At 34.5% G+C, this 11,281-nt stretch overlaps 2 protein-coding genes across 2 annotated transcripts; both read left to right on the top strand.

Moving 5' to 3' along the window:
* The first annotated feature begins 1 nt into the window (after position 1).
* LOC109092113 (cornifelin-like) lies at positions 2-2,587 on the top strand. The gene is made up of 4 exons (XM_042741406.1): positions 2-152; positions 1,095-1,260; positions 1,785-1,921; positions 2,067-2,587. Exons 1-4 carry the CDS (start codon positions 42-44, stop codon positions 2,163-2,165), a joined length of 513 nt encoding a protein of 170 aa, XP_042597340.1. The 5' UTR covers positions 2-41; the 3' UTR covers positions 2,166-2,587.
* A 94-nt stretch (positions 2,588-2,681) lies between these two features.
* LOC109047667 (protein OSCP1-like) lies at positions 2,682-9,617 on the top strand. Its single transcript, XM_042741403.1, has 10 exons — positions 2,682-3,072; positions 4,985-5,139; positions 5,455-5,622; positions 5,905-5,985; positions 6,148-6,251; positions 6,705-6,833; positions 7,051-7,120; positions 7,307-7,446; positions 8,264-8,327; positions 8,572-9,617. The coding sequence occupies exons 1-10, from the start codon at positions 2,682-2,684 to the stop codon at positions 8,689-8,691; spliced, it is 1,422 nt and encodes a 473-aa protein (XP_042597337.1). The 3' UTR covers positions 8,692-9,617.
* The last annotated feature ends 1,664 nt before the right edge of the window (positions 9,618-11,281 follow it).

Genomic DNA, 11,281 nt, shown 5'->3' with positions numbered 1-11,281 from the left:
TCAGACCTCCCCCTTTGTGATGTGCTTTGGGTGAAGCTTATATGCGTGAATCGGAAACATTGCATATGAGAGTAGCAAACGCGGTGTGTTGGTGTGTCACAACTTCCTTTCCAGCTGCAAGCCCTAGATCAAGAGGCTCAGAAGAACACGAGGTACTTTTTTGTAGTCTAATATCTTATATTATAGTAAATTTTTCAGATTTTTTGTTTAAACTTGATTTTAACATGTCCTTGTTACAGTGTAACTATACATTTAAGTACTATTAATTAAGTAATATTAATTAACTACTATAAAGTTACGATTTGGAACAGGGTTTGTTAATTATGTTATTATAATAGTAAGTACATGTAATATGTGTAACAAGGACACCTTAAAGTAAAGTGTTACCCATTTTTTTAAAGATAAAACTAGCCTTAATGTCAAAGCTGTTAGTTTCTTATATTGCATTATTATTATTATTAATCAGTTATTATACATGTTAGTGGGATATAGACTATAATTATCTGTTAAAAGTGTAACAAGTGTAAGTAGATCTGGTTCAGATTTATTTTCTTTTTCCCATAGACAAAAACCTCTTTTTCCATATCAAAATGTGTATGGGAATGTAAAATATTCTGTCCTTTAAAACAAATTTTTAAAGGTACAGTTCACCAAAAAAAGGAATTATTTACTAACCTTCATGAGTTTCCAAACCTGTATGATTTTCTTTTTACAGTAGAACACAAAAGAAGATATTTTGAACAGTGTTTTAACTGTTTTTACCCATAAACTAACAGTCATTGGGGTCAAAAATAACATTGGACGCCACTAACTTTCATTGTATGGACAAAAAAAAAAAAAAAAACACTTAAGTATTTGTATAAACATCTTTTGTTAATAAAATTGAAACAATACAAATTTGGAACGAAATGTGGGAGAGTAAATAATGACAGAATTTATTATGGGTAAATTATTCTTTTATTTGTACAAAAGACCCAAAAAGCGGAATGGAAAATATAATGAAATAGATATTTTTCTTCCTAAAATGGTGATTAAATGTTAATTAGGAAGTGTTATTTTGACAATTGATAGATATGCATTTGTCACTCTTCTAGGAAGGAAACCTCTCGAGCCATTTTCTCATCTTTGCTGGCCTGCTCATTTTGACTGCCATGTCAAACCCAGTCATCACTCAGCCCGGCGCTGGATCTTACGGCACAAACGTGCAGACAGGAGAGTGGAGCACCGGTCTTTGTTCTTGCTGCAGTGACATATTTGTCTGTAAGTTACGAGAGAAGTCAGCAAATCTTCCTAAGAACTTCAAAGATACCATTTCACTGGCATATTTTAGCTGTGGTTTATTATTTAGCCAAGGAGGACTCATGAAAGTGACGTGACATTCAGCCAAGTATGGTGACCCATACTCAGAATTCGTGCTCTGCATTTAACCCATCCGAAGTGCACACACACAGCAGTGAATACACACACACTGGAACACACACCCGGAGCAGTGGGCAGCCATTTTTTTTTATGCTGCGGCGCCGGGGAGCAGTTGGGGTTCGATGCCTTGCTCAAGGGCACCTAAGTCATGGTATTGAAGGTGGAGAGAGAACTGTACATGCACTCCCCCCACCCACAATTCCTGCCGGCCGGAGACTCGAACTCACAACCCTTCGATTGGGAGTCCGACTCTCTAACCATTAGGCCACGACTTCCCCCGTTAGTTTACTGCTTTTGTCAGTGGCATGTCTTCAACATAAAATGCATGATCTTTGAGCTATTTTCTGCATTTTTACATTGTCTAGGTGCTATTGGCTGTATCTGTCCAATAGCTCTCGGCTGTTACACAGCAAACAAGTACGGTGAAAATGTATGTCTAGCATGTGTACCTGGAGGAATGGCTGCAATGAGGACACACATGCGACTGACCTATGGAATACAGGTAATGTATACTACAAATTAAGAACTGGATTTCTCATATTGCGTATTTAATAATTATTATTAATGCCATTTATTGCTGTCTCCACTTGTTTTGTAGGCTACATACTGAATTACACAATGATATTCTTTCTTTATTTCCCTTGCAGGGCACAATATGCAATGATGCTTTGATGACCTGTTGCTGTGGAATATTTGAAACATGTCGAATGACCAGAGAAATTCGTATCAGGAATGGAGAGACCTAGTTACTGTCTTTACAAACTGTTCCAGTCTTAAGATTTTTTTTTTTTTTTAATATTTTTTTTTTTAAAAAGCATTCAAATTCATTGAAATCAATACATCATTTATTAAAATTCTCTTCATTGTTAAAGGCAGGAGAATTAAAACCAGGATATAGTTCATAAACATACATTCTTTGGGAATGAGTGTTACATTATTGCAGTTTAAAAGTCTTGAATTTGTGTAAATTCTTGTAATGTTCATTAATACATTCTATGTGCTGACAGTTCCGCTGTAATGCTCAAAATGTGACAACCTGCAGCATTAATATGTAACTGTACAGAAGCTGTGTGTCATATATTTAATAATCACCCATGCACAGTACAATGGAATTAATCATATAGCCTACCTAATTATATTAAATAAAACAACACAATTTTTCACGCTGTTTACTGATTACTGTTGATTGATTCTAATACTTTTTTTGTTTTTTGTTTCACAAACGACCATAACAAATTATATGAATTATTTTATATCAACACATGAAAATATACAGTATAAACCATAGACTGTATGGTATAAACGTACAAAAATGTAGCTTGTGTTATCTGATTTTCATGGCGAGACGTATTACGTCATCGGCGCGCAGCAGTAAGAGCGCCCCTGGTTGGCTGTTGTTGGCGGTGACCTGGCAACCGAGAGAGGGTTTACAGACGCTTATTTATTCTGCAGGCTCTTCAGAGAGCGCGGATCGCGTCTTTTTATTGACAGCCTGTGATTGCTCACCGATCTTAGCTGCTCTTCATCCATCTCCAGAGAGGATGTCGACGCGAACGCTGCCTCTGCTCTTCATTAATCTGGGTGGAGAGATGCTCTACATCCTGGATCAGCGCCTGCGGGCTCAGAATATCCCAGCAGATAAAGCGAAGAAAGGTAGATGGCAGCTAATATGCCACAGAGCTGATGAAGCAAGTCATATAAACATTGTATTTATGGTCATGATGTATGATCTTTCTAAAGAAGCTGCTGGATTATCTGCTACTGCTGTGCATAATTAGCCAGTTAGCTTGTGTATTTGAATGCAGTGATCCAGTGGCCCAGTTCAGTTACAGCCTTATGCAGTAAAACATGTCATTTTTGCAACGTTATGTCATTCTTTGTACGTTAGACAACAGTATTTAAGGCAAGACACTACAGACAGAAACGTTTTTTGTTTGTTTGTTTTTTCATGCCCTGGTCAGTTTTTAGATTTTGGGCTGTTTGACTTTCCATAATGTGGTATTTCAGACTAGAAGTAAAACTCAAAAAAATCCAAATTTAAGTGTTTATTTTATTCCACAATGCATATTTTTAAAGCTGTTTTCTCAGGTTTTTTTTTTTTCTGATGAACTGAGCCAGAAATCTTGGTAGTTACATAGGCCTATTTAATACAGAATTTAGAATTTGGCTTTATACAGTGCTCAGATTTATGTTCTGTAACTTTATGCAAATTAGTGCATTTTTAATTAACTAATACCTCATTTTCACATTCAAACATAACATTTCAGAAAATTAGTAATACAAATCAATCAACTGGGTATGGTGATATTTATTAGTACATTTTTTTACCTTGTTCACCTGACGTGTCTTACCTTAAATAACCAAAACTATTTTAATTACGTGGTAGATTGTCCATCGAAACATATAGCTGACCCTTAAAAATATGAGTCATTGCATTAGAAATCAGATATAGTAAGTTAAATTACAGCACAAGCACACCTTTTTACAAAACATTTACAAAAACATTTTACAAAAAATTATTTGTTAATTATTAAATAATAAAAAATGTTATTCAAAATACACTGAGAAAAAGAAAGATGTACTGGTAATTTTTTGTCAGGAAATAATCCATTCATATTATGTTAACCCTAAAACACAACCCAATGTAGTCGAACTTAAAAAAATAGTTTTTTTTTATAGTCTAATACCAAAATGCCATAGATATAGATGTCCACATATTTTGAGGGCCACTGTATATTCATATCTAAAAATCAAGAACATTCCCAAGAAGTTTTGACAGTGGAGGTTGTCAGTATTTTTACACCTTGTAGTTTATAAAAACTGTCATGTCAAATGGATTGCATGTGTTCACTTCTGTTGCAGGCAACACTGTGACTCAATTACATTTGCTCAACAGCTTGTCAGTATCATGGTTTCCTGTCTAATATACGTTCCTGTATCAGGGTTTCCTGTGTCTTTTTTGCATTCTGAAATATTCTTAATAAACTTAACACACTTATCACGCTTTGGTATCAGATACCATAGAGGTCAAAAAACACATGATTAAGTTGCTTGTTGCTGCAGATGTGATGCATATACATGTAGCTTATGCTGTACCTACACTTTAGTTAACTTCCTCCAAGGAACATTTTAAATATGTCCTTTTTGATTTGCAATCTTTGTAGCCACTGTAGCAGATTGGCTAGAGGAGGACAGAAAAAGAGGTATTGTTAACATTCTGCTTGCTTTGCTGCTGGCTGTAGAGCAAAGTAGCGTCCCTGTGCACATGCCAGCTCTCATAGGCACTCGCTGTGTAGAGGGAGATGGGGTTTCTGTGCTTTTCTTATTGTAATTTCACATTTTGAATGTTTTGCGTTTAAAAAAAAAAATACTATTGTAGAATAAGAACCCCAACGATACAGTTATAGGCGTACATTTGATTTATGTTATTTTTGTTTATATATCTTTCTTGGCAAAACGGATTTCTACAGTACAGACTGCATTCTGCTTGCTTGGTTTTCAACATCATATTTGCATTGAAATGCTTTTAAGATCTCTCTCTCTCTCTGTGTTTGTGTTGTGATAGTTATGAATGATATCATTACCACCATGTTCAATAAGAAGTTCTTGGAGGAGCTGTTCAAACCACAGGAGCTGTACTCCAAGAAGGCCCTGAGGACAGTGTTTGACCGACTGGCTCACGCCTCCATCATGAGACTCAACCAAGCTAGTATGGACAAGGTAAAGTCTAAAGTCAAAGATGAATTGTCATTTTCTTGAATGATTTGCTGCTTTATCTTTTAGTGCAATCCTTGTACATTTGTCTAGTGAGAACCTTCTACAAATACCTCTGTATTTGTGGTAAACAGATCAAGGTTTATGTTTGAAATATGCCAGAGTTATAGAGTAACGTCTATTCACCAATATTATTGTATTTTGATCTTTACTTTAAAATTCTCATAAAATATCATCGGGTTATAATAAGCGAAATTGTTGAATGGCTCCCTCTGGTGTGTAATAAGATGAAATATGTAATGACTACTTTTCTATGCGCAGCTCTATGACTTGATGACCATGGCATTCAAGTATCAAGTCCTGCTGTGTCCTCGCCCTAAAGACATCCTCCTTGTGTCTTTTAACCACATGGATGCCATCAGGGACTTTGTGAAGGACACTCCCAGCATCCTCAGCCAAGTGGATGAAACAAACAAGCAACTCGTAGAGGTAGCAAGGGCTCTTCAATTTCTGTGTAAAGGCACTATTATTTCTTATTTTTGGTTTATTTTCCAATTTTTAATATATTTAACCATTTTTTTCATTGTCAGTTACTGTTAATGTATTATTATTTCATATTGGTATTATTATAATTATTATTATTATTTACTATTACATATTTTCCATTGTTGGATATTTAATAATAATAAATAATGTTATTGTTTTAAATTAAATATTAATATTACTATATAATTGTCAGGTTTGAAAGTGTATGTTGCTTGTAACTCCTAGATCTATACACCTTTATCTGGTGGAGAGTTTCAACTAATTAGACAGACACTCCTCATCTTCTTTCAAGATATGCATATAAGAGTAAGTATTTTCTCGATTTTGATATATGTACATTAATACGGAATACTCAAAAACCCAATATGTAAATTTAAAGTCCAAAAAGTATTGGACATGTTTATAAAGAGGCAGAAAAGCCATTTATTTAAATATGATATTACATATGAAATTTTTTTTTTTTTTTAGGTATCAATTTTTCTGAAAGACAAAGTACAAAACTCCAATGGACGATTTGTTCTGCCCACATCAGGCCCTGTTCCGTATGGGACGCACACCCCAGGACTCATAAGGTTAGCAGGATAGGATTCTGCTTCTGTTCCTTGAGTTAATGCAGCAAAAACACATTTTTGCATTGAAATGGCTAAGAACAGCAGGATCTAGTTTGAACATTATAAATAAATAGCCTCTTATTCATAGTTGTGCATTGTGCGTATGTTTTTTCCGAAATCACCTTCTTCATTTAGAACTGACAGAGTCTGAAGGTAAGGGTTTATAGTTAATTGCATTATCAAGAGACTTGGACATTTTCTAAATATAGCAGGGTCTGTGTTAAGACAGAAAGCAGTTATTTTAATAGAGGGTAGTAATAGTTGGCCATGAACTAATTTTTATGAACCGCAATATTTAGATACAATTTTTAATGAATTTATAATATGTATAAAATATCCAAGTTCTGTAATTGGTTACCGTCTTTTAATCTATCATTTCTAATTTTTTTCCATGACTTTTTTTTTATTTCCCAGAATGTTTAGCTGTAGTGGTGAGGAGGTTAGAAGGATGCAGTTCCGTGACGGTGGCAATTACTGCGGCGCTCTCCGTGAGGGCTCTTTTGAAATGTATGGTGATCGAGTCATCAAACTGGGCACAAACATGTGAGCATCAACCACCTTCCAATAATACTCACTTCTACTAATATTCAGTAGTGGAATCATATGATTCACACCTTCTGTGTATCTTCAGATACAGGGGTGTTTTATCTGTTGCAAAGCACCATCTCTAATTTATATGTAAATAATTTAGCTGCAAACCTGAGACAGGTATCCTTTCACTGGAGCATCAGCTGTACAATTGTCCTGTTTGTTCTTTTAGGTACAGTGTGAGCCGCCCTGTTGAGACGCACATGTCTGGAACCTCCAAAAACTCCTCACAGCACACCAAGGTAGGATTATGAATTGATTATACTTTGTTGGTTTATATTTAAAAAATACAGTTGACATTGATAAACTGTATCCTTTCCATAAATGCAGGTCTCTTGATCATAAAAACTTATGGTAAAAAAAAAAAAAAAAACATTGCAAATGTGTAATACTAATGTAATATTTGACAAAATTCATACACTTCTGAAGTCAACACAACTCCGAATCCTTTGGCAAAAGAAGAGCTGAACCTGCTTGCTAGACTAATGGGAGGTCTGGAGGTGCAGAAATCAGCTAACACTGACTCTGGCTTCCGTGTGAACCTTTTTGCCACTGACGAGGAGGAAGAGTGAGTCTTTTTTGGATTTTGATACTTTTTTTTTTAGTATTATTGTGCGTCTCACTGAAACATGGAGTAGTATTTTTCACTGCAAAATAAAAGCAAAATGATACCATTGTTGAAAGCATATGTGTAGACATTTAATTTTTAAATTATTATTATTATTCTCATTAGATTCTGATAACTAATTCAGTATTTTTTAATTAAATTGGTTTTAGCAATGAATATTATTACTGTTTGTGTAAGATTTATTTTTTTAATAATACTTTTTTTTCAGCAAGGATGCAGTTCCACAAAACATTAAGCAACACAGCTGTTTTAAACATTGATGATAATAAGAAATGTTTATTGAGTGGCAAATCAGCATATTATAATTATTTCTGAAGGATCTTGTGACACTGAAAACTGGAGTAATGGCTGCTGAAAATTCAGTGCTGTACAGTAAAATATTAAAATAGAGAAAAAAATATTCTGTAATAATATTTCACAATTAATTAATATTAATATTTACTTTTTATCAAATAAATGCATACTTGGTCAGAATAAGAGACTTGTTTTTATAAAAAAACATTCTGTGATTTTTAAATATTAGATCTGAGTATATGTATATATCTAAAAATAGGCTTTTAATACATTTTCTTTATGCAAAATATAATGTTTTACTTTTTATTGTGGAGTAAAAAGTGTCCCTGACATGTTCTTGACAGGTTTTGTGAATCAAACATCACTGTATTAAGAAAGTGCAGCTAGACATATCAGTGTAATGGATGCTGTTTGTTTTGCATGAGATTTCATACAAATATTAAAACACAGATTATCCCCATAGGGAAGCTTTGATATCAAGACCGGATGAGCTTTCCTATGATGTTATTAATATCCAGGCAACAAAGGTAAGGCTGAATGTTTGTATTCTTGTACAGTAATACACTTAGGTTGTGTCAGCACAATGCTGTTTGATCCTTGGCCTCAGAAAATATTGTAATGCCTGATTACCAGTGATCCACCCACACTGAGAAGAAGCTCTCAGCTTGTCTAATTGGTTTTTGACAGGCTAAAGATTTTGAGTCTTAAGTTAACTTTAAAATGCCAGAGGACCATGGGAGTAACAATATACCTCGGACTGGCTCATTTCAGGACAAACAGACCAATGCAGAGCTGGCTAAGATCATGGGGGAGTTTGGAGAGATGGGAGAACCTGCCTCCAGTTCCAGCAGCAAGGGTGACGACCTCCTGGCCATGATGGATGGACTGTGACTTAAACTTGATGTTCCCTTTGACTGAGCAGAGTGACTGAGCTGTTAAGCAGGATAAAGTGCTACAATGTCTTACTCAGCAAAGTGGCCTTTTGTCTGGAGCTACAGTGAAAACCGTATATATTTAGAACAACAGCTAAGCTCAACAAGAAAGTCTCTCTTTGAGAATTTCACACAATTGTTGTCTCCTGCCACCCACCGAATGTGAGAAATGCAAATAGCAGGTGTAGAAATGTAATATGCGTCTTGCTGTGGGACCATATTTACTTTTTCATATTCATTCTGTCAAGTTACTTTGGACCTACTGAGGTGGCACAGGCCATATCATCACGTATTTCAGCGAATGGTTTGATATCAGTCTTCACAGAAACGTCTGCGAGACTTTGATGTCATAGACACTTCTGTGACATTTAGATCAGTGGACAAAATAAAATGCCTTTTCTGGACTGTCTTAGTTGTCAAAGAGGACAATCCGTGCACATGGAATTCATTTAAATCTGTTTGATGTGCAACCGAGTGGTGCAGGATATGCATCCACACAACCAGCGCTGATTAAGACAGGGTAATGGAGGAAACCGAAGTGCACTTGGAGTAAATATTTAGTGTAGATCCCAAAACTGGTTTACAGGACAATTGATGTGTGTATGTTTTCGACTATTTAAAGGGAATGCAACAAAGTCAGATATTTTTAAGCTCAAGAATTAAAATGTTTTAGAATGTGCAATTGTTGCATTATGTAAAGGGACGATGTATACATGAAACCACCTTCCATGGAAAGAAAGCAATGCAATATGTATGGTGGATGAAATTGTTTTTCATAACCATAATAGAGCTTATTTATTGAGGTTAATGTACTGAGTGTTAATTTGTGTCTACGGTTATATTAAAATAGATCTGAATGTGAAATAAAGTAGATCTTTTTGCAAATAATGACTGGTCAATATACCAAAGTTCCATGTTTGTTTTAAAATAATAATTTCTTGTTAAAATAATAGTTCACACAAAAATGCAAATTTGCTCACCTTCAGGCCATTTCCACATGTAGCCTATGAGTTTGTTGCTTCACTGGAAACACTTGAGAAATTTAGCATTTCATCACTTGCTTAGCAGTGGGTGAATGGGTGCCGTCAGACTGAAAGTCCAAACAGCTGATAAAGCTTCACCAGTAATCCACACAACTTAAGGCCATCAATTAATGTTGTGAAGTGAAAAGCTGTGTGTTTTTAAGAAACAAGTCGAATCACTAAGGCATTTTAACTTTAAATCGTCGCTTCTGGACAAAATTTGAATCCATAATTATAAATGCTAATAAACAGTGTTTGATCTGTACATATTTTTCTTCTATTTCCGACAAGACGTCTTTTTCACTGAAAAGGCAATAGGACTATTATGGATAGAGGATCATACTTGTGGATTATTGTGATGTTTATATTAGATGTTTCGACGTTTCAAATCGTTTTCAAAGAAAAAAACAAACTCATCTACATATTGGATAGCCTGGGGCAAGTAAATTTGAAGGGATTTTTTATTTTTGGCTAAACTATTCCTTTGCGGTAAACAGACAATCGTACATTCGTTCTTCCATTCAAAGATGAAGTTGCACAAAATTAAATAGGTTAGTGCTTCTAGTGAACACTAGATGGCGCAAAGGAATAATGCAGCATTGTTGACATCTTAGGGACAGAAAGATTACTTTTTTCACAAAACAAAGATTTACATTTTGTTTTCACATATGTAATGTTTATTATTATTATTATTATTATTATTATTATTATTATTATTACAGAAATGAATATACAAATAGTCACTAAGAAGTAGTCACTTCAAAGTAAGCTTGTGACATTTGATACACTAGAGTTTTACATTTAAACATTTTGAACTCCCAGCACAGAATTTTGTAATAGGCCTAAATCTGAATGTGGTTTTATGTGAAGGGAATGTAAACTTTATGAAAACAAGCTCCTGTTAGTGCATTTTCCCCCTAACTCTCCAAGTCTCTCTACGGCAAATGCTGTTTAAGCATTTGATCTGTTATGACTTTTCCAGACAAGCAATACTGAAAACCCCTGTGCTCATTTGAATAGTCGTGGGAGACTAATCTCTCACCCACACAGTTATGAATGAATTGCTGTCACAGTTGTTCCTCCATGGGAACAAGCTTCTAATATTCATTACTTGTGCTTTTTTGACTCCCTCAGCAAAATATTTTGACATGATGTGACTGTGCACTGCTGCATTTCTGGGACACTTGGTCTTCCAGAACATCTTGAATATTATTTAAAACAACAAAAACAAAAAACAAAGTTAAATTATTTTACTTCAAGTCATGTCACCTACACTGCAAAAAAAAAAAAAAAAAAAAAAAAAAAAATTGCACTCAGAAATTGCTTGATAAATATGTAAATAATATTAAAATAGAACAAATAAAATTAATTTAGAAATGAATTATAAATTATGTAGGCCTATTTAATTTTTTTTAAATGATGGCTTTCATACAATCATTTGGACACGTCAGACCTCAGCACATTTTCGAGGTAGAGTAAAGCTTTAAGTGAATGATTTATTATTTCTTGGAAATATTGTGGAAATAA

Source organism: Cyprinus carpio, chromosome B16 (assembly GCF_018340385.1).
Source record: "Cyprinus carpio isolate SPL01 chromosome B16, ASM1834038v1, whole genome shotgun sequence".
NCBI lineage: Eukaryota > Metazoa > Chordata > Actinopteri > Cypriniformes > Cyprinidae > Cyprinus > Cyprinus carpio.
The sequence above is the reverse complement of the archived record's forward strand: the minus strand, read 5'-3'. Positions and strand labels throughout refer to the sequence as shown.